The sequence below is a fragment of the Monomorium pharaonis genome, chromosome 3 (assembly GCF_013373865.1).
Source record: "Monomorium pharaonis isolate MP-MQ-018 chromosome 3, ASM1337386v2, whole genome shotgun sequence".
Lineage (NCBI taxonomy): Eukaryota > Metazoa > Arthropoda > Insecta > Hymenoptera > Formicidae > Monomorium > Monomorium pharaonis.
This window is the reverse complement of record NC_050469.1, coordinates 19,720,312-19,743,097: the sequence shown is the minus strand read 5'-3', so window position 1 is coordinate 19,743,097 and position 22,786 is coordinate 19,720,312. Positions and strand designations below refer to the sequence as shown.

At 32.0% G+C, this 22,786-nt stretch overlaps 4 protein-coding genes across 14 annotated transcripts; 2 read left to right on the top strand and 2 right to left on the bottom strand.

Annotated features, from left to right (window-relative positions):
- The first annotated feature begins 86 nt into the window (after positions 1-86).
- LOC105836844 (putative hydroxypyruvate isomerase) lies at positions 87-2,401 on the top strand. 3 transcript variants are annotated; one of them, XM_012681155.3, is made up of 6 exons: positions 87-398; positions 753-967; positions 1,054-1,165; positions 1,281-1,453; positions 1,523-1,642; positions 1,854-2,401. In XM_012681155.3, the coding sequence occupies exons 2-6, from the start codon at positions 772-774 to the stop codon at positions 2,039-2,041; spliced, it is 789 nt and encodes a 262-aa protein (XP_012536609.1). In that variant the 5' UTR covers positions 87-398; positions 753-771; the 3' UTR covers positions 2,042-2,401. The 3 variants fall into 3 exon arrangements, with proteins under 3 accessions (XP_012536609.1, XP_028050919.1, XP_036139687.1); XM_028195118.2 differs by lacking the exon at positions 87-398 and adding an exon at positions 515-696; XM_036283794.1 differs by lacking the exon at positions 87-398 and having other exon boundaries at positions 515-967.
- A 667-nt stretch (positions 2,402-3,068) lies between these two features.
- LOC105836843 (palmitoyltransferase ZDHHC2) lies at positions 3,069-10,287 on the bottom strand. 9 transcript variants are annotated; one of them, XR_004962434.1, is made up of 11 exons: positions 9,712-10,282; positions 9,281-9,307; positions 9,005-9,099; positions 8,791-8,911; positions 8,453-8,676; positions 8,191-8,320; positions 7,994-8,120; positions 7,763-7,873; positions 7,080-7,166; positions 5,925-6,051; positions 3,069-4,249 (listed from the first exon to the last, which is right to left on the bottom strand). XR_004962434.1 is itself a non-coding variant. In XM_012681149.3 (11 exons), the coding sequence occupies exons 1-10, from the start codon at positions 9,830-9,832 to the stop codon at positions 3,739-3,741; spliced, it is 1,059 nt and encodes a 352-aa protein (XP_012536603.1). In that variant the 5' UTR covers positions 9,833-10,287; the 3' UTR covers positions 3,069-3,637; positions 3,722-3,738. The 9 variants fall into 9 exon arrangements, 7 of the variants coding, with proteins under 7 accessions (XP_012536603.1, XP_012536604.1, XP_036139685.1 ...); XM_012681149.3 differs by lacking the exons at positions 5,925-6,051; positions 7,763-7,873 and having other exon boundaries at positions 3,069-3,637; positions 3,722-3,805; positions 4,190-4,249; positions 9,712-10,287; XM_012681150.3 differs by lacking the exons at positions 5,925-6,051; positions 7,763-7,873 and having other exon boundaries at positions 3,069-3,637; positions 3,722-3,805; positions 9,712-10,285.
- Positions 10,288-10,518: 231 nt separating this feature from the next.
- On the top strand, positions 10,519-19,345 carry LOC105836842 (WD repeat-containing protein WRAP73). Its single transcript, XM_012681145.2, has 7 exons — positions 10,519-10,993; positions 11,206-11,388; positions 11,495-11,674; positions 17,429-17,692; positions 18,496-18,652; positions 18,762-18,971; positions 19,034-19,345. The coding sequence occupies exons 1-7, from the start codon at positions 10,826-10,828 to the stop codon at positions 19,237-19,239; spliced, it is 1,368 nt and encodes a 455-aa protein (XP_012536599.1). The 5' UTR covers positions 10,519-10,825; the 3' UTR covers positions 19,240-19,345.
- LOC105836841 (probable elongator complex protein 2) lies at positions 11,719-14,706 on the bottom strand. The gene is made up of 2 exons (XM_012681144.3): positions 13,175-14,706; positions 11,719-12,996 (listed from the first exon to the last, which is right to left on the bottom strand). The coding sequence occupies exons 1-2, from the start codon at positions 14,458-14,460 to the stop codon at positions 11,844-11,846; spliced, it is 2,439 nt and encodes an 812-aa protein (XP_012536598.1). The 5' UTR covers positions 14,461-14,706; the 3' UTR covers positions 11,719-11,843.
- Positions 19,346-22,786: the final 3,441 nt, after the last annotated feature.

Here is a 22,786-nt window from a genome sequence, read left to right as displayed (position 1 = left end):
TGATAATCTTGTTTATTTGTTTTGTTCAATGTATGTGATTAAATTTTTCATTCTTAACATGTATATAATGTAATATGTCGTAGGCATTTATTATATATTTCTCAATTTTTATTTTTCCATTCCTTATAGGTATAAACAATGTATTCAGGAATAAGCAAAAAAGAAAGAATAATTGATACAAAGTGCAAAAAAGTTCTTAGGAGGGGAGCAATCTTGTCCAGAGTTCAGAGTTCATTTTCCCCCTTTCTCCTTATTCCCTTTTTTTACATGTGTAATCGTTATTATTAAAAAAAAAAGAAAAGAATATTTAATACAATGTTACGAAATAATTAAATGCCTCATTGGATCGTTCGAAATCTTTGGATGTGAGAGAAAGATGAATCATATTTGAAGAGTTTGTAAGTAATCAAGCACAACTTTTGTACAATTTTCTATATCGTGCGTACAATGCAGTTTTCGCTCCAATCTACTTTTTTCACTGTGTATTCGTAGCGGCGATATAGACGTAACGAAAAAACTATGATTCAAACAAAAATAATATTTTCTAGAAAATTAACCTTTATGTTAAACTCGAAGTTATCTGTGATCAGATGAGTAACATTTATTTTTCAAATAATCTCCTGATAATAGAGAGATTTTTTTCTGTTACAGTTTTCTTGTACTTATCGTAGATAAGAATTATTATATAATCCTACGGTAAAAGCTGTGACTTATTGAAAATTTAGCTTACGCTTATTAAACGTTCCTTGCAGATAATTGCTGTCAGCTGTCATGGCTTTAAAATTTGCCAGTAACCTATCTTTTATGTTTACTGAGGTTCCTAGTATTATTGATCGATATCAACTGGCAAAACAAGCTGGATTTAAAGCAGTTGAAAGTGGATTTCCGTTTGGTTTTTCTGTTCAACAAGTTGCCACAGCCAAAAAAAAAGCTAACATTGATCAAGTACTTTTGAATGTATTCACAGGTACATTGTTTCGTGTGTGTGTGTGTGTGTGTGTCCATTACATATTATAAAAAGATTTAATTTTAATTATGATATTATCATAACAGGTGATGTTACAAAAGGAGAATTAGGCTTTGCTGCAATTCCAGGTGAAGAAGAAAATTTCAAGAAAAGCATCGAGAAAACAATAGAATATGCAAAGGCTTTGGATTGTAAAATGTCAGTATGTTCATAAATTGTTAATGTATACATTCAATTGAGAATTAATTCTTGTAACACAAAATAGTCTCTATATTATACATAATTATAATTAAAAAAATTCTTTTTTTAACAGGATTCATGTAATGTCAGGAAAAGTGGAAGCTCCTACTATTGCTAATGATATAGTTTATGAAAAAAATCTATTGTATGCCATTGAAAAATGTCAAAAGGAAGACATTGTTGTCGTCATTGAACCAATTAATAATTATAGTGTACCAAATTACTACATGAATAATTTTCAAAAAGGTATAAGATAAAATGTGTTTTGTTTCACTTTACTTTCTCATAATTATTAAAATAACTTTTTGTTCACAGGTTTAAATTTGGTGAAAAAGATAAACAATACATACTTTAAGCTGTTGATGGATATCTTTCATTTGCAACATTGTTGTGGTAATATTACAAAATCCATTCAAGATTTTTTACCTTATATAGGTTAGTAATTTTGTACTGATCATTAGAATCTCTTTGAATATGGTTTTATTAATTTTTATAGCATATAATTTTCAAATGCAATACATTAGAAATTATATGTGAATTTTATACATTTATACAATTTTGAATCAATTTAATCAATACAAATGTGGCATCCATATAATATTAATATTCTTACTTTTATTTCAATATATAAGTACATTATTTATAGGTCATATTCAAATAGCTCAAGTTCCTGATAGACACGAACCAGATACTCCAGGAGAGATTGATTATAAATATGTCTTGTTTTTATTGGAAACAATTGGCTACAATGGCTATATTGGTCTGGAGTATCGACCAAAATCATTAACTGTGGAAGGATTAAATTGGTTTAAAAAATATGGTTACACTTTGTAAATGGATATTCATATATGCATATGTTACATATATAAATATATAAATTGTTTCATTATTTTTTTAAACAACAAAATATATTTTTATATTGTTATGTGTGTATATGTAAAATAAAAAATTAACATTTACTATAGTTTTGCATAAACATATTCATAAACATGTTATATTGTCAAACAAATAGATTTTTAGCAGTAATTAGTAAATAATTTTCATAAGTCTGTTATTAATATAAAAATTTTTGCATGTTAATAGAAATGTGTAAGAAATATAATTAACATACCTAAGTAAATATCGTTGTTACACAATTTGCATGTATAACTTTTAGTTTTCAGTAATTAAAACATACATAAGATTGAGTACCCATATAATTATATAACTATATATATAGTTTAAATATTACTCGCCAAAGCACAAACATAAATAATTTCTTAAGAAATATGTATATATAAGCAAATATGGCAGTTCAATATAAATATATACACAACCTTTTATGTCTGAAATTCATATAATTATACAATCAATTGAGTTTACTTATTCTAAATTTCTTTTTATAATCATTTATAAAATTGATATCCTTTAAAATACGTAAACTAATCAAAAGTATTTATATAAGTACAAGCATTATTCTACATAATGTAATGATATTACGCAACAGATATTTTATTATATATTTGAAAAATCGATATTTAATTATAAATTCCGTATAATATGGAATAAAAATATTTTAAGTATCTATTTAAAAAATAATAGAATGATTCTTATGTATAATAAAGCCAAAATAACAGTCATATGATTTGTAAATATAGCATAAACTTTTGCATTATATTTTATGAATGATATCGAAACAAATCTCAAATTAATGTAAGATGTAAATTTATTCAGCTAAAATGCACTTTTTAAAAACAATATTTTACATAAAATATTAAGTTAAATTAAACATTATATGGTAAAATTTCTAAATTGTATATTATTTTTAAAAATCTTGGTAAAGAATTATTATAAATTTAGAATCATCCTATCTCTTGTTCAATAAAGAATGAACAAATTTTTATTCATAATTTTTTATAATTTCTATTTTGTTCAGCACATATGTATATACGTTTTGACGAAGATTATTGTTAATATCCCCTGAATTGAACTGCAATGACTCTTCATCATTTTATAGTACAATTTGTAATCTACATTCGATCAATTACAAATTCATAGTAACATCAATATAATACATAACACACTACACGGTAATTTAATTATATGTGAAACATTATGGTTAAAATTACAAGTAATTATAACAATATTTTTAACAATAAATCCAAGTATATATTACAATATATATAATACAGTTAATTCAAAGGCTAGTATTCAGAAACGTGCTTTTTTATTTTATTCTTATTTTATGTCTAATAAACGATAAAGATTGAAATAGAAAAAGAACACCCTAACATCTTTATAAGCACGTTCTGAATATAGGCCAAAGTATCTTCGTGCGGGACAAATCGCAATGTTAAAAATACTTGTTGTGTTGACTGCGACAATTCAGTGTAAATTTTCTTCGCAACAAGTAATAATAACTATGAAACCTTAAGCGCTGAGAATTAAAACCTAAAGAAACACGAAACGTAAATTAATATTCTGAATTACAATCACAATACCATAAAGTAAAATTGCAATTGTGTGAAGGCATACATATTTGTCGGTGTTATTCAGACAGATTCTGTGATGTCCATCAGGGGTTGGTCGACATCAACAGAAGGACCTATCACAGCAGTGCTGTAAAATATTTTGAATATATTGTATCAAAAGAATTACTCCAAAAATTTTTATAGCAACATAAAAATCTTGTCTTATGACAAAAATAAAGTGCAACATACACAAAAGCTATCACATAGCATAGAAAAACAAAACCAAATGCTTTATATAGAGTTTTCCCAAATGTTGTCAAAATAAATACAATCATAAAAACCTTCCTCTTGTAAGCGGTATTAATTTGTATTCATTACACCCAGATAAAAATATATAGATTAAATAGAAATTCAGATCATGTAGAATAAAAAAAGAATAACGCCCAATCTTTAATAGAATTTTATATATATGTTCATGCAAGCGTAAGAAATTAGTTGTACTATTTAAACAGGAAACTACAGACAATATTACCCAGCGCCAAGAGCCAAAATTGTAGCTTCTTGTACCAATGTCATTTGATCAATGGTGGACCTGTGATCAATCAGTAAAAATTCAGTAGAATTATATTATAAAAAGATATATTATTTACATTCAATATATTTACATTCAAATAATGTATGTGTAATTAGATACTGTAAATAAAATTTAAATTACATGTCAATAATTACTTAAAATGAAGTTTAAAAAGTATATACTATACAATAATATATATAAGAAAGAAGAAAAGAATGTAAAAAAATTAGAATTTATTTCAATTAAGAAACTTTAAAGCAAGTACATACTACTTGTTATTTTTATATTTTTCATATAATTTAAAATAAATGAAAATTGTCTCATGGAACAAGTTAGTGTAGATTATTTCAAACAGTTTTATCAATTTGGCTTAAAATTATTAAAAGGGAAAATAAAAGCAAGAAATAGAAATGTTTTCAGAATTAGTGTGTTGTGAAAAGCAGGAGCACTCGGCAAAAGAATAATATTTAGTATTTATTAGTACTAAAATAAAAAAACTTACTGTAATTTTTGTAGCACGCGCGATGTATTTTATAATCCTATTTATATATTAATATTAATATAATAAAAAAACTTCATATTAAAGGTATACATAAAATGTAAAAAACCTAAAAAATGTATTTATAAATGTAATTATAGATTGCACGTCACTAAATAACAGGTTTAATCGAAATACTGCTGCAAAAAATATTGTGCAAATTGTACAATTTTGTATTTTTTAATATTATATATTCCAACTCATAATATTATAGTTTTCATTTATTGATGAGCACTATAAATGTAGGATAGGAGCATTCTGTAAATGTGGGATAAAATTAAGAATAATTATAAATACAATTTTATTTTTATGAAGAAACTGACATCTCTTACAGATGATTTAATATATTTTTTCTTATAAATACAAATATCCTTTTTTAGCAACAAAGTAAGAATACTTGAGTTAACTATCGGGATGTATATATCATTGTTTGTTATTAACCGAGGAGTGTATAACAATAATATATATATACTTATTCATAATACAATACAAATTTTATAACAATTAAAATTGTCTAAATACATCAATTGATTCACTATATGAAGAATATACCAAGTCCTCCGAGAGAATAAACAATACATCTCACAATTCATGATTTTAATTTTAATTTTTTTATCAAAATATTTGGAATCAAATTTTCCTCAAAGAAAATGTTGACAGTTCATCACTTATAATAACTTTCCAATTCTGAATGTTATAATTTTATCATTAATTATTATAAATCTTTATAATTAATTATTCTTATAATTAATTTTTATAATTTTTTTTTATAATTATTTTTATAATTTTTATAATTTAAATAGAAACTATGTTATAATTTATACTTCAAATTAAAAGTATTAATTATTTACAAGATTAATAATTTCTAAACAATTACTAACACCTTAATATATTATATTTGTTAAAAAAAAATCGATTCCAAATTTGTCACAAAATCTGTCATTAAAATCAATCATGAATCATGGAAAATATACTGTACTTCAATTGCAATAGATCCTATATACAGCTATATGTAAACTATTAAATAATAATAAATATCTGTGTATGCATAAGCATAATTTGTAAGGAATGATTGCTGTGTAAAGTGACATTTTGATACGTTATCAGTTTGAACAAGATTATTGTCTTGATCTAAGAATCAAGTCTGTAAAGTACCTGATTTATGTAGGGAGATGGGGAGTCAAATTCAGTTTCATCACCCCATTGTTGGGTGCCAGGGCCCAACAAAGTATGAGTATCTTCACTGCACAGCCGCTCGGGAAAATTTACCCCGTCTCCAAAGCTGCAAGCCATATCCTACCTTCTACTTGATGTTACCCCACATATCTACAATTCTTATGGCGTAACTATCTTCTTTTTATTTTTATTTTTTCGTTCGTTTAATTTGTGTAACTAATTTCATATTAAATAAGGAAGAATCATAAGTAAAAGAAAGAAACTTCCTCTAAAGAAAAGATAATTGTACATAGTTACACCACTTTTATACTACAAATATTGTCTGTAAGAACCAGATGCACAATACTTTACGCAATAATTATAGTAACTTTACACAAATTAGTCTTTAACTAAAATTTATATATAAGACATGCAACTTTTCTTTTACCACAAAAATCAGTCTCTTAGTTTCTCTTATATACATTTGAAGAATATCATCAATTTTTCAGTACATTCTGTAACAAGTAGATTTTTATAGAAATGAGATATTACAGTATATAATTAATATATTTTTGATGAGGACTGCAGAGACTTAAAAAATCATTTTCTTTTTTTTTAATACATTTCAATAAAAGTTTAAAAAAACAAAAAATTACAAATACGCAAATTATAAACTGTGTCAATGCTGTCAAACACAATTGCAAAGAATATATTCTTAGAAGCAGAATGAAGGAATTTGATTTTATAGACATTGCAGACAAACTGTTGCAGAAAGCTCAAGTTATAAAAAATAATTAAGAAATAGAAACAGCTGTAGAAGTGATAGTCAGCGTCAAACGAAAAAATACATGCGTTGCATGCAGCCTGGAAGCACTTAAAGGTCTTATCATTACTCTGGAACTCTATTTAAAAAAAAATAAAGAAAAAATATAGACAAAAATCTAAAGTATTTTGAATAGATTAAAAATAAAACAAAATAAAAAACATAACAGAAAACTAATGAAAATTTCTCTTAATTTTTTTCAAAGCTTAAATTTATAATACATATACCTTAATGTTAATTAGATCTTTAATAAAGAAATAAATAAGTTCCACAGTAAAGAATTAATGCATTAGAATTAATTGCATTTTGTTTAAAATTTTTATAATGCTGACCTGTTCTGAGTACTGCCCATGGAGTCATAAGTATTGGGTGTGCCTTGGTGTTGCGATCTTACTGGGTAGACGACACCATTTCCCAGACTAGAACACATCCAATGCAAGCACTCCAATTTAAAAATATTGATTCAACTAACTTTTATCGATCAAAAAGTGCAAATAAATATAGTGCTTACAAAAATTATTTGAAAAGTGCAAAAGTTGCGGAACATACTAACAGTGCATCAAAATGAAAAATTTTTATATCCACATTTCTTAAAAAAACCTTTCCAGATAACAGGAACATTTTATATACAGAAGATGGAAAACAGCTTCAACTTATATAACAATCTATCTGCATCCTGCTTTGTTTTAATATAAAATACAATGAATAATCATACAACAGATTTTTCTTTGTGTAAGTATTATAACATAGAAATATAATAAAGTAATTTTAACATATATCTCTTTCTATTACAATAATATAGATTAAAATTTTTCTTAAAAAAATATATCCATATTTTATATATACAAAATATTCTCACACATATAATCGGAGCATTCTCCATTTAATTATAGGTAGAAATATATATAGAAAAATACTAATCGAAAATTAATTATTAAAATTGTATCACATAAAACATGCGATTGTTTTGCTTTTTTGGAAGAAAATAAACTTTGTAAATATCAGAATTGCTCACACTTTATATTCAAGGCCCTGCAGTACTTATGTTACCATATTTCAAATTTCATTTAAGTATGCCAAACCACATAGTTGTTTTTTTAATGGTAAAGTTATGATAGATGGTATACTAGAAGCATACAAATTAATATAATAGTTGTTATTATGTATTGTGCAAATGGTTTTTACATTATAAATTACACAATTTTATCGCGTATAAAATATTTAAAGATATGAAAAACGCACATACCTACTAAATATAGGTAGAAACCAGAGTCGCGGATTGTCACCAAATACTTCCTGAAAATTATTGTATTTTCCCAGACTAAATCCATCTTTGTCCTTTCCTGTCCGAAACATAGGTGCTCTAAAGGCTTCTATAAATAGAATTACATGGTATTGATTAAAAATTAGAAATCAGTATTGTAATATTAAAGAAATAATTACCTAGTGTTGACCTATTATGCACAACGAGATAACAATGATAGAAGAAGAGGGAGGTAAGACTGATTGCAAACATCAACGCAACAAAAAAAAGGAATAGCAGGTGAAATCTACCCATTCCGTCTAATTCACCCTACAAAAGAAAAGCTTATATTAATAAAAAATTTTAAATTAAAATCAAATTATTGATAAACACATTGTATTTAGGCATAATAATTTAAATAAATTATTTTCATATAAGATCACTACAAAAAATTGTACTTACTTTCCAAAATTGTATAAAATATTGTAAAGATGTGGCGGTAATAAACATACAATAGAGAAGTCCATATGCCAGAAATAGCATGAAAAATTTGTAATTGTGGAAGCCTACACAATTGTTCACCCATGGACAATGATGATCCATTTTTAAAACGCAGGTGCCACATACGCTACAGTGATGTGCTCTATCAGGCTTTATTAACTGACATTTCTCACAGAATCGCATAGCTAAAAAAATATTTACATATGTCTAAAATTCTTCTAATAATGTGTGTGTGTAATATATGTGTGAATCATATAATAATAAACAATAATAATAATAATAATAAAAGTAATCATTACCTCCTTTTATGGTGCGATTAGTAACCTGGAGATCTTGTGCAAATCTTTCTAAAATTTGTCTTTGCGTTTCTTCTGTTTCAGCCTGTTGTAATTTCTCCATTTCAACATCAGGTATTTTAAACTACAAAGATTAAAAAATATATCAATTCATTTGCTATGAGATATGACATATAATCATTTATAAATTATTATTTATAAAACAGATAATTTTTACCTTATCCGGCACTGGTATTAAATTTGTGTACACTGTTTGCCAATATGCCCATAAAAACATCAGAATGAGGATGTGGAAGAAAAGCAGATAGAAAGCTGTTAACATAAAGGTAATAAAGGTGATAAATGTGCAACATGGCCTGTTTCCCAGAATTAGAGTAAAGTCTTTAACATTGTATAAACAACAGTAAAAGCTATAATTATAGAAACAATAAAAAAAAAACTAAATTGCAAAAAAAAACAAATTTAAACCTAAATAAGATAATATAATACAAACCTTTTTGAACATAATTGTCTATTGTATCTGAAACAAACATATCATAATGTAATATAAAGCTTCCAAGCTAAAGACTTATTCTGTAACATGGCACAGTTATAAAGCTTAGGATTTCTACTTGTAAAATGGCTGTATATATACATGTATTTATTACATATACATATAAATAACGAATAAAATTTTAATGTTTTATTTAACCTCTGCTTATCACATCTTCGCACAGATAAAAAAATGTCAGAAAAAAAGTGTAATATTAAGATGTCAAGGTACCTCTGATTGTTCAGTTATATCATGTGCGAAAGAAAAAGCCTCTAAAGACAATGAAACTGGACGAGAGTCTAAAAGCACGCGTTTTTTACGACATGATGTGAAACAGGCGACAAAATAAAGCTAGCTAAAGATTTGTGAAAACATCCAGGCGAGGTACTCACAGTAGCACAACTGCACGACGTAGGCGTAATAGGACCACGCGACGATCGTCAGGATGAAGATTACTGGTAACCACTTGACGGCCTTGACGCACCACCAGCACGATCCGTTCTGGTTGCCCATTCTGTTCACCGGGTCGACGGCGTGGGTAGAAATACGTAACCACCGATCGCGACCCTGATGAACAACGCGTTAACCCTCGGACCGCTGGCACGCAGCGGCATCGCAGTACTGCAACCCCGGGGCTCCGACCACTCTCGTCGAGAAGCGGCTGTTCTCCCAGCAGTCCCAGCACTCCCAGCTTCCTTAGCCTTAAAGGCGGACTCCGTGCGGAACGTGCGGCCAAGCGCGGGAACACGTCATTGCACAGCAAGTGAAACCTGTCCGCGTTATCGCGGCATCACGCCCTCCTCGTCGTCACGAGCGAGCAAGATATCCAACCGAGACGGACGCGCGCGGAATCGCGGACCCTCGTCTCGTACACTCGTAATCTTATTTTGGCAAAGCTACCGCTTTGCACACCGCACGCAACGCACACCCTCTCATCCCGACGTGTCGCTGTCAGTCGCTGTCAGTCTCGCTACCGCTCGCTACTCTCGTTAGTCTCGTTCTGTCTCGCTCCGTTTCTCATCTCACAACCTTCTCTTTGGCGAGCCTGACAGCATGCGAGCAAGTATGTTCCGCTGAATCTCCGCTCGTACTCCAACGTCCACTCATTGGCCGCGCTGTGATTCTCTTTAATATGATTGGTTAATACCTTTAGATCTAACCAACCATATTAAAGAATCACTGAGCGCGTACTCAATAGTTGTGTCTGCTGAACGCGGTCATTGATACTCACGTCTCTTTCGTCGTTATATCTGGATCGAATGCGTCTTCTTCTTCTTCTTCACCCGATTGGATTTCTGTCTTTTACAAGATAAAGTACCATTTGTTCTAATATCCGGTAGACAACAGTCGTGGGGAAGAGATTAACCAATCACAATCGAGTATTCTTATAAAACTCTACTGTGATTGGCCAGTTTCTTACGGCTTAAAGCTTAAAATGTCACAATTGGCGACATTGACCGAGTTGCCGAGGAAACCGCAGTGACCGCAGCTTTCAAAAGTTTTGCGATGGCCGGTAGCGCCAATGAAGACAAAATTTTTCGCATAAACAATCGTTTATGCCACTTTTCGAGGAATGGAGCGTATCTGGCACTGGCGTTCCAAACAAATTTGGTTATAAAGCATGCGAAGACTCTCGCTACTTGCCAATCGTTTGTATTCGTAGACGTGATACAGGTTAGTTTGCTGTACCGACAGGATTCGATTAAACCTCCGTCACTTAGCTGTCAGTTTCAATGGGTACTTTCCATTTAGTGACACAAAGTATTGTTCTATCTTTGTTACTCATTGAACATAAAAAAAGATAGAACTATGCTTGTGTTACTAAATGGAAAGCACCCAATAGCATACAATGATATTTACAATCTTTTATCTCGGTTACATTACAGCACATGGAATGGTCTTTAAACAGCGAATATATTCTTTGTGCGAATACAAAAAGGACTATTATACAGGTATATTCTGTGCGCTATCCCCAATGGAAATGTAAACTTACTGAAGGCAGTGCAGGTTTGCAAGGTGTTACTTGGTCTCCAGATAGCAAATGCATTCTCACTATAGCAGATTTTAATGTAAGTGTAGCACATTTATAAGTTGAATTTACATTTTACTATAAAAATAAGAAAAGAAAATCAACTTATATATGCTAATGTAAAGCAAAGTGTGATATATTTACAGATTCAAATATCCGTTTGGAATTTGGAAGAGCAAACCGTATCATACATACAGAACATAAAATCATCTTCCTTTGACAAATTACATTTTAGTCTCAATGGTAAGAGGCTAGCGATAATAGTTACAGAGGAAGGTCAAGACACAGTAGAGATTTATAAGACTGAAAATTGGAAGATAAGTCGAGTAAGTATGACTAACTAAAATAATAGGTTATTAAACAACATAAAGACCTTTTCTTTTAGACATTTACTTGAAATTTATATTACACAAGTATTTTGTATCACAAGATCATTTTTATAAAATTTTATAAGAATAACAATGTTACAGAAGAAATCTATAATTCTTGCAAAAATTATAGTCCTAATAATGACAATTTTATATTGTGAATTTTAACAGAATGATCAGAACTACAGCTTGCTAATTGCAAGTTATGCAAATGATTGGTAGGTCGAAACTTTAGTCTCTTTACTGTTAAATGATGAGCCTGATCAGTATCATAACTCAACAGCAAATCCCATTTATCGCTCAACTCCATATTAACTTTTTGAATTTCTATGTGTCCTTTCTCAAATCCAATAGCCAGAATGTAAGATCCTTGTGTGATGTGACTTGGCACAAAGCATAAAGCTGTAACTGCTTCCTTCCACTCTTTCTGAACAGTCTTTGGTACAATATTATTTTTTCTTATATTTGGGGACCATACTACGACATTTCCATCTCTGGATCCAGTCGCGAAATAATTCGAGTCTTGCGTCCAAGCACAGCACCAAATTAATCGTGTGTGTGGATTGTCTTTGCCGTAACAGGCTGCGACTAACTGATAATTTTCATCCGTAGATTCGAACAACGCCCATCCTCTATCTCTGGATACGGACAGTAAATATTTATTATTTGGAGAAAACTCCATTTGCGTCACAGTCAATTGATGATGGACTAATCGTTGAACTTGTGACCAGGTATCGGTGTCCCATAATAAAATTGCCGCGTGTTCTTTATTAGTTGATTTGCATGCTGTAGCCAGTAATTTTCCATCGTGTCTTGCTGCTATAGAGAATATTTCGTAGCCATGCCCATAAAGTTTATTTGTTTCTGGCCAAAGGGTATTTTGCATCAATTCCTCTTCTGTGGGTGGTTCGTACGTCGTTAAATTTTCAGTGTCTTCTAAATTTTCTGTTTTCTCTTCATCATTTTTTCCATTGTACATTGCTTTGTTTGTTAATCCAAGAGAGGGTACAGCAGCATTATGAGCTCTTACGGATTTGAAATCTTCAACATTCGCCAATGATTGCAATCGATTCCTGAACGCCGACGTGGCCATGAAAACGCGCACCACCTTCTCATCCGCTCCAGAAGCGTATATGTGTGGTGCTAACATGGTTAAACAGGACATGTCATATCCATGTATCTGAGGACGTGCAATCTCATGCCATAGCTCCTTAAGATCGTCGCCTTTATATGGCGCATGAATTCTTGTGGTTTGGTCTGTACTGGCTGTGATAAGAAACCTGTAAGATATCATAATAACTTGAAATATTTCAACATATCAAATTTTTGTAGCATTAGAGGCACAGAAATTTTCTCAAAAAATTAATAAATTGAGAAATAAACTTTTTAGGGATAACAATGTGACCTTGATGATCTTAACATTTCTAATTATGCCATTTCATTAAAACTTATACAAACCTTCCTTTTGGTTCCCAACACAAATCAACTACTTCAGAGAAGTGTCCACCAGGTGTAGGATGTGGAAGCCATTTGTTCATTTGTTGAGAATATTTCCAGATATGAAAAGAACCTTGATAGCCATGTGCCAATATATGTGATCCATCTGGGCCAAACTTGCAGCCATAAAAACCAAGGGAATTACCACCGACTTCTCCAACGCGTGTCGTCTCTGTCCATATTCCATTCATAAGTTCAACTGGTTCCCATATAATCATAGTTTTATCAATCGAAGAAGATAGTAGTTTCATTGTTTGATAGTTATCTGTTTTCACAGGGTACCAATGTACACCATAAACCCAGCCTTCATGACCACAGAGCACAGACTCCAAAGTAATATCATATTGTCTGTCATTTACCACAAAACTATAACTTTCCTGTTTAAGTTCGTCACTCGACAATTCGCTATCTTTGACAGCCTTGCTGAGTTTCCACAATCGTATCATACTATCTTTTGAGCATGTTGCAAGAAAAAGATTTTCATTGTTATCCTGAGTGAAATCCATGCATGTTATCCAGTCTTCATGTCCAACCAAGCGCTGGACTTTTTGAAACATTGTATTCGATTTAATAGCCCCTGTTGACATCGAATTCTCATCGAGGTTTGTAGTATACAACGAAACCGAAGCGTCTTCTAACGCTATAGCCAAAAGGGGACATTCACTATTCGGCAAGAATGTCAAGCGGCAGCATATCGCTAGCTTACTTTCAAAACTTATAGACTGAATGTACGTGGAATGTCTGTCTTCATCGCTCAACCATAGCTTTACACTGCCGGTGACCATGCCTGTGCATATTAATACTTTTCCCCACTGTACACTGGGAGGGTAATCTTCATAATAGCTCAACGTAGTATCGGATAATTGGAGAGAATCAGCGAAGACAATCGCATCACCTCGGGGAACTGAGCGAATTCGAATTTCATTGTCCGCAATCCACATTCCATTATAAAAAAACGATTTATCTTGAATTTGTGGATTTGCTGGTTGGGACCAAATAATTGCTCTACCGTCCGCGGAGGTAGACAGCAATTCCGTTTCTGGCGCGCCGTTTCTCGGCTTTATCCAATGTACCGTGGTGATACGATCGATGTTCGCATGCAACGTTTGTATCACGCGGCCAATGTGCGCGCCTGGTTCGTAAATAGCGATCGCATTTCGCGTTCCGAAACAGAGCAGCCCATTTCTGCCCCAGTCGGCGCAATGAGGGACAGGGTTGCACGAGCAAGCGGTATAACACGTCGTCATTTCGCAAATAAACCGATAAACCGATAAACTTGCGAGGACGCTTTAAACCCGCACGTGGTTACACCGGTTATCGGGTTATGATTGGTTATGATACAGCCAGATACAGCTGTAGCTATCTTTTTTGTATGTACGCACAAGGCAACGAGAACCTGTGATGCTGTATGCGATTTCAAGCCCGGGCACGCTCCTCACGCACACATCGCACTGGGATCCGTGAGGCACGCGCGTTCGGCTGCGATCGGCGTGAGCCGTCGCACACTCGGCTACGTTCGCGGCTGACTTCGTCTCTTTCTCCTCCGCCTCTTTCCCCATTTAACGTTCTAACTCCGAGGCGGTTACCGGCGTCTAAAAGCCTAAACACAATGCCAGTCAACAGGCAATAGGAACAAGAAATAAAGGAAGAGAAAAAGAGAGAAGATCTTTTCTCTCTTTTATTATTTCTGTTCCTATTGCCTGTTGCCTGGCATTGTGTTTAGGCCTTTATACCCACTCTAAATAAATCATTTATTAACCACTAGATGGACAGTTACGATACTTTTGAAATACACTTAAATATATTTCTCACAAGTACTGTTTGTTTATTCTTTACTATATATACATGCATCGAGAATTCTGAACTTGTACTGATGGTAATATACAATATTAGTACACATACCAATATAAACATGAGAGCATAAATGGGGGTGATAGAGCCCTTTGGGCTTCTCACTCTTCCTTTCAGAGAATAAAGGTCGCTCTCCATTTTTTTTTTATATCAAACATTTATAAAATTAGTTTTTCAGAAAAAATATAAAAATTAAGTAAGTATAAATTATTTTATAATTATACCAATCAAACGCGATTATTTTCTTATAATGAAATTACTGTATAAAATAAAACAGCACTTTTAAAAAACTTATTGAATTGAATTACAAAAGAAAAACCTAAAGACTATATATCCAGTGGCAAATAACTGATTATGATTACTAATACTATATATAAGTTATAGTTTAGTAATTATAATACTATATATAAGTTATAGTATTAGTAATTATAATCAGTTATTTGCCACTGGATATATAGTCTTTAGGTTTTTCATTTGAAATTCAATTCAATAAGTTTTTTAAAAGTGCTGTTTTATTTTATACAGTAATTTCATTATAAGAAAATAATCGCGTTTGATTGGTATAATTATAAAATAATTTATACTTACTTAATTTTTATATTTTTTCTGAAAAACTAATTTTATAAATGTTTGATATAAAAAAAAATGGAGAGCGACCTTTATTCTCTGAAAGGAAGAGTGAGAAGCCCAAAGGGCTCTATCACCCCCATTTATGCTCTCATGTTTATATTGGTATGTGTACTAATATTGTATATTATCATCAGTACAAGTTCAGAATTCTCGATGCATGTATATATAGTAAAGAATAAACAAACAGTACTTGTGAGAAATATATTTAAGTGTATTTCAAAAGTATCGTAACTGTCCATCTAGTGGTTAATAAATGATTTATTTAGAGTGGGTATAAAGGCCTAAACACAATGCCAGGCAACAGGCAATAGGAACAGAAATAATAAAAGAGAGAAAAGATCTTCTCTCTTTTTCTCTTTCTTTATTTCTTGTTCCTATTGCCTGTTGCCTGGCATTATGTTTAGGCTTTTAGACGCCGGTAACCGCCTCGGAGTTAGAACGTTAAATGGGGAAAGAGGCAGAGGAAAAAGGGACGAAGTCAGCCGCGAACGTAGCCGAGTGTGCGACGGCTCACGCCGATCGCAGCCGAGCGCGCGTGCCTCACGGATAGGGGGAGTGCGATGGTGCGTGAGCGTGCCCGGGCTTGAAATCGCATCACAGAGAACACAGTATAAGTATATACATAGCGACAGTGAGCGTCGGCACCTTTGATGTAAGTGGTAACCGATCACGTGATCGTCAGCCATGTTCCTGGTTGTACGAAAGCGCTTTATTTGAACAATATTAAGAGACGACGTAGTAGTATCTCGCGCAAAGTATTTTTAAATCAGATTAATTCTAATTTAATTTTTATATAACTATATTACAATTTTTGTGGAAATATATGTAGATTAATTTTTTATTCCTAATGTCATTATATTTTAGTAACGTATTAATGGCATTATAAAATCAAAAAATATTAAAGTGAATAAAAATGACTGTAGTCTCATTTTATATGTGTGTATATATATATATATATATATATATATATATATATATATTCTTACACACAATATAAATTCTTAAACTATTAAAACCAATTATATATTCAAAGAAAAATAACATATTTTATTGACAATTACAATATATTATAAATTGAGCTTTTTATTGTGTAGCAGCATAGTTGAATATCCATTAACACTCATTTTTTTAATATTACAACAAATTTTACTTTAGCTATATTTAGGGTGCTTCCCTTTTAGGGAACACAATCGACACAAGTATCGTTCTATCTTTGTTACTTATTAAACATAAAAAAAGATAGAACGATGCTTGTCTTGATTGTGTTCCCTAAAAGGAAAGCAGCCTTAGCTTGTTTGTTTCACTATTCACAAAATCGCTATATATACTTATACTGTGACGAGAATCTGAATCCTGAATCTCTTTTACCTCTACTTTTTGCATCCTATGTTTCTTTCTCTCTTTTTCTATATAGAGCCATGAGCCATAGAGATATTCTTATATCTTTAGTGTCGATCAGAAAAAGAGGAGAAATAGACGGTGCAACAAGTTCAACTGAAAAGAACACATAAAATTACACCTGCTTCCCGTTTGTCAGTCATAAAAAAATTCCGTAGAATATCCCTGGACTGGCGCGAAATAATTGAATCAATGCTTCGACTATATGGGCTGCGGTCAAGTTGCCGCTACAAATGCTTTGAAGCGTTTGATTAACCAATCAAAAGAATAAATTTTATAAATTGACAATCAAAGAATCGCACCCATAGTTAAAAGAATTGATGAATTTTGTTTTAGAAACTTATCTGTGATCGTTTACGCGGAATCGACGGGATTCGCTGGTCGCCGAACGATGAATTGTTATGCATATGGTGTTCCTCTCCCGCCGAGCCAAAGCTGATCGTTTATTCCACTGCATTAGAGAAACATGTGATGGTGTTTTCCCCGTTGGAAATGACACAGCTATCTGCGTGCAATTATGGAAAAGAGCTAAGAGGAATTGAAAATGTCGCATGGATCCCTAGCGGACAACTGTTGGCTGTAATTGGCTTTAATGAAGTGGTAATTTAATCACTCTATATTATACATTACCCACACAGCATCGAAAGATTGCAGAAAGTTTTCAGAAAGCTGTCAATAAAATGTAAAATATTTCAAAAAAATGTTTCAGATATGTTTCAGATATATAAAATGGCCGCTTTCATGCATCTGAAACATTTTTTGAAGTATTTTATATTTCATTGACAGTTTTCTAAAAACTTTCTGAAATCTTTCGGTGCTGTGTGGGATATTACATTTAATTTAATTGAGTGGAATTTTCTGATGATTTTTTCCCAACAATGTGATCATTTCTTTTTTATCCTTTATAGCGTAATACAATTCGTCATTTTGCTTTTCCATCAACTTCTCTTCTTTTACATCTTCGGGTTCATCCTTGATCTTTTTAGGAGGCAGCAACATATTACCCTGTGTTATTTTGGAAAGCAAAGTCCTTAGCGTCTGCTGGTCTTCTTTGGAAAGCTGCTTGGTGTTGCCTGAAGTTTGTCTCCACTCCCGTAATATTCCATGTCCGGTTTTAATTTTGTGAAACATTCCATGTGATACCATCTGTCCAGAACGTATCTCATAGCTTCTTCACTTTCATATTCTTTCTTTGATATTTTTATCTCGTCCTTTATTATCTTCTCTTGGCATTCTATGCAGATGGACCAACTGAACTTGGCATATTTCACTATAAAATTACTGCCACTTTTCGTTCTTTTTCTTCCTTTTCCTGCTGGAGATGCAATACGAGCTGTAAAGATATAAGAATTATATCTCGCTTTCGTCGCGCGTACTTACAGCCATTAAAAATCTATATTCAGATCATCCTTCTTAATTACATCACGTGGCAACCGTTATCGAAGTTATACATGGACCCAATAATCAGAGAATGTAATTACTTGACAAAAGTATACAAGGAATGCGCTGATTCGGAGAAAGTTTCTAACAAACGCTTTGCGTCCTGCGAGGAACGCGTTTGTAAGTAAGCGATATTTGCGAAATTTGTTACGTATTACTACGAAAAATATTTAATTGTATTTTCAACATAGATAATATCTTAAACACCAGATTTTTTTTATAATTGCAGTACGTGAGATACATGAACGTCCTATATGCATTGAAATTGGGAAGAAGGACGATAACGACAATTTCTCGGTGGCGAAAATAAAACTGTTTGAATTTAGCACATGTGGACAATATCTGGCCTTAAAACATGAGCTTTATCCTACTACTTTGTGGATATGGGATATCTGTACGGATTATCTGGATTATTTGCTACTTGAAAATCCCATTACAGGTACGTCATAAAAAATTGATCAGCGCTTTTCGATATTAATGCAGTAACTTTATCATCTTCAGCTATCAAGTGGAGTCCCGTTTATCCACGATTGCTCGTGTTGTCCGAGTGTACACGCGTGTATGAATGGACCCGAAAAGGCGCAAATTCTCTGCCAATATCTAAAAATATGTTAGTTGTAGACGCGTATTGGCATCCTACGGGAGAAAAAGTTGTGTTGTGCGGCTATAATAAAGCGATGATTTATGAAAGTATGAGTACATCTTAATAAATATAATAATTGTTTTATTGTGTAAATTTATTATAGTGATTGTAAATAATTCATAAATGTGTAATATTTATATTTAATAATAATAAAATTTTATACATATTTACATTATATATTTATATTTTGGAAAGAATTAATAAAATGAGTTATAACTGTAAGAATTGTGAGTTTTCTTGATGTAAAAAAAACTTTATTTTTACTATTCTTTACAATACAATACTTGGTTATTTTAAGACTACGTCTAAAGCTTTCGACACACGATACGATTTTTCATGTTTAATCGCATACGAAGCGTCTTACTACGTATCCTCATTGGCTTACGATTGGTGACATAATCACTCGAGTCAATCAGGACATGCCTCGTATTAAGATGCCTCGTATGCGATCTAGTATGAAAAATCGTATTGTGTGCCGAAGGCTTAACTCGGGACGCGAATACTCAGAGAACTGCCGCTGCGGTCTCAGGGTACCCTATTTATAGGGCCAAAACGACGCATTATGCTTAATAAAAGAAAAAAGTTCCAAACTTATCTATATATTCTTTAATACTAATGGTTTCTTAAAACAAAAGCTAATGGAATATATATCTTATCAAGTCAAACCTTTTCACTTGAACATTAGGAAATATATCTAATCCCTTCTAAGTTCCTAGAGTAAGTACGTGTGTTATACTCACATGATCAAGGTATGTACATACATGATGTACTATTAGTTACTGTTTCTGGATAGAAAAAAACTGATACTAATGATTTCTCTTAGTTTGATATGAATGTATCATGAATGTAATTTTAATTAATATTATTAAATACAAGAGATTTTGAAATACTTATTACAAACATATCTACAATTTACGAATTTTGTATCTAATAGTAAGAAAATCTGCAATTTATATTACATATTTCTTTTTGCTCTATAATCTAATTGAAGACTAAGATTTATGGGTAGACATCAAGCATAGTCGTTACAATGTATATAGATCATCCAGCGTCCAAGATGTTGCGTGAGAAATAGATAGTAGCAGTTTTCTCTATTCAGGAACGTAGCATTAATAGTACAGCATACCTTGATCATGCTGATTTTACTAATTTTTCCAAAATAATATATTTTATTAATTATTATTTTTACAAAATAAACAAAAAGTTAATAAGTTGATGCAAACTTATGTTTTAATTTATGCCAGTTTCTACGTTTTATTAATGTTAAGAGACACTCTTTTTTACTTTGTGAATATCAAGAAAAAGTTTCTATTTTTATGTGTAATTGTTTTATGTCATTTATAAAATACGGAAAATATTAAATAAACAAATATTCTTGCAATCTTATTTTTTTACGAATTAAAGAACGACATCTTGGTGATATGGAGAATTAATTTATTCAATTACAATATCGCAACTTACATAATTTCAATAATCGGTTTCATATTTCAAATGATTTATTCTGTTAATCTTTAAGCGCGGAGAGCGCAATGGAATTGATGTGGTGTCTACGTTACTGCTGGAGAAAGCGAGTATCCGCGAATGGTGACGCGGCCATCCATTTACGATACATTATACACGGAGAGGATCAAAAGATTCTAAGCGAGCATGATTATGCATTTTATGTACTGACATGCGGTTCCCCACCCGCGCATGGAGAAAACATATTTTTTAGTTATGTCTCTCTCGAGGGCGAAGTAGCCCGACGATGTGTCTACTTGTCGCACCGGCGCGGCGCGGCGGCGTTATCTTTCATTTTATCAGCAAGAAGACGACCGGTACGTAGGAACGCCTATTCTCTCTCCGTCATGGTGATATTCGAACGTAAAAACGATCGAGAAGATATTTATTTCGCGTCGTTGTGGGCGACCACGAAGAGAGACGACGAAATGAAAGTACATTCAATACGGCAAATCAAAACGTTCAAATTAAATCGAATTAATCCTATTTATAGAAAATAGAGGAGAGAAAGCGATTATTTGACGGGTTACAGGGCAAATTTCCCTCTCTCTAATGACGAATTTTTAATCCACGTGTAAAACGATAGATCCGACCGAAAATACTATCTCCTACACCTCCGATTATTGCGTGTATATAATCGGGAGAGCGTGCTGCAAGTTTATGATTAAATCCGTCGCTTTTCTATGCGTTTAATTACACGTACGTTCTCTCTAACGCATAATTAGCCGAGTAGAGCGTGGGTTTTAAAGCGTTCTTTTGCGAACTTTGAAATTACGAGCACGCATAAACACACGCGTTTAAGTCGCATCGAAGAAGAAGTTAATCCACCGACAGAGAAAGGTCGTCCCAGGAGCGCACAAAAGATTATAGCGCGATTTAAATTCATTTTTAATCTTCGGATCTCCCTCAATCGTTCAACAGCCACACCCTTTGGAGTATATCTATAATTAACAGAAACGTGACGTGTATATATAGACATTATTTTCTCCTTTATTTTACGCAAGTTTCCATACGCGAGTGAGCGACGATTTGCTACGCGACTTCACGTCTACTCAGGGGAGCACATTTCCTACTTTCTCCGCGATCCGTTCGTCACACAGTTCGTACATGCATATATTTACCAATCTACTTACAAACGTTCGTCTTTTGTTCAATAATGCTCGCTTGCGAAGTAAATCGAGTAAGATTTATTCATGAGGATTGATCTATTCGTGCAATCGAAAGGCATGGGACTGTATAAACGTCATCCCGAGATAATATTGCACGGTTTTTCACAAGTTGTATTTTTTTGAAATTGTTTATTGCAAATTTGTTTAAAACATCTGCCAGAAACGCAAATTTTAAACAGCGCTGTATACTGAAGAAAGAGTTTAATATATTAATAATAAAGTTTAGATGAGGTTATACTAATCTTTAGTGAAATCATTTCAATATTAAATATTCATTTAATATCCTTATAAAAATGTAATACTGGACAGTATTAAATTGGCCAGCAATTATTTCTTATTTTGAGTATTGAAAGTACTAACAGCAGTACTTTTAATACTTAAAATAAGTATTAATTTCTTACTGGCTAAATTTAATACTATTTACTATTACATTTTTATAAGAGTATAATCAAATATTTAATAATGCTTAGTAATTATTTGACAGCTGTTTAACTAATTAATTGCTGTTATCATGATTATTATTAATATAATGACTAAATATTACTTGGATATTTAATTAATCAAACATTTAATTGGAATTATTTTATCAAAGTTTTATTAAACTCCTTTTCTTCAGTGTATATAGCAGTTATCACTATTATATTATTAGAACATTATTATTTCACAGTATTTCCTTCGTTTTTACAAGCGATATGAATTTTGTTGCTTCGTATAGTGACGATGCTCCCACGGCAATTAGGCATTGTTATCGTCGCGAACGAAAGAGCTTCGGTGCTTTCACGGTGTCGTTTCTCCTGCCACATAGACGCACGTTTCACCGTGTACTATCGTTGTAATATGAACTTCTTCGCCTTCTCTAGCCGCCACTTCCTGCACATCATGAATAGGACTGAGGGCCGATAACGTCGCTTCCACACTCCGCACGCTTATCGTGAAAAAAAG

What these genes read in the sequence shown, in the direction of transcription:
- LOC105836843 (XM_012681146.3), bottom strand. Translation starts at nt 9,832, where the DNA reads ATGGGCAACCAGAACGGATCGTGCTGGTGGTGCGTCAAGGCCGTCAAG. An exon ending in CGTCGTGCAGTTGTGCTACT is followed by an intron (nt 9,308 to 9,711) that starts GTGAGTACCTCG and finishes TGTTTGTTTCAG; the next exon opens with ATACAATAGACAATTATGTT. An exon ending in GCATAATAGGTCAACACTAG is followed by an intron (nt 8,121 to 8,190) that starts GTAATTATTTCT and finishes TTCTATTTATAG; the next exon opens with AAGCCTTTAGAGCACCTATG.
- LOC105836842 (XM_012681145.2), top strand. Translation starts at nt 10,826, where the DNA reads ATGGCCGGTAGCGCCAATGAAGACAAAATTTTTCGCATAAACAATCGT. An exon ending in TATTCGTAGACGTGATACAG is followed by an intron (nt 10,994 to 11,205) that starts GTTAGTTTGCTG and finishes GTTACATTACAG; the next exon opens with CACATGGAATGGTCTTTAAA. An exon ending in GTCCTGCGAGGAACGCGTTT is followed by an intron (nt 18,653 to 18,761) that starts GTAAGTAAGCGA and finishes TTATAATTGCAG; the next exon opens with TACGTGAGATACATGAACGT.
- LOC105836844 (XM_012681155.3), top strand. Translation starts at nt 772, where the DNA reads ATGGCTTTAAAATTTGCCAGTAACCTATCTTTTATGTTTACTGAGGTT. An exon ending in ACTTTTGAATGTATTCACAG is followed by an intron (nt 968 to 1,053) that starts GTACATTGTTTC and finishes TTATCATAACAG; the next exon opens with GTGATGTTACAAAAGGAGAA. An exon ending in CATGAATAATTTTCAAAAAG is followed by an intron (nt 1,454 to 1,522) that starts GTATAAGATAAA and finishes TTTTGTTCACAG; the next exon opens with GTTTAAATTTGGTGAAAAAG.
- LOC105836841 (XM_012681144.3), bottom strand. Translation starts at nt 14,460, where the DNA reads ATGACGACGTGTTATACCGCTTGCTCGTGCAACCCTGTCCCTCATTGC. An exon ending in TGTTGGGAACCAAAAGGAAG is followed by an intron (nt 12,997 to 13,174) that starts GTTTGTATAAGT and finishes GATATCTTACAG; the next exon opens with GTTTCTTATCACAGCCAGTA.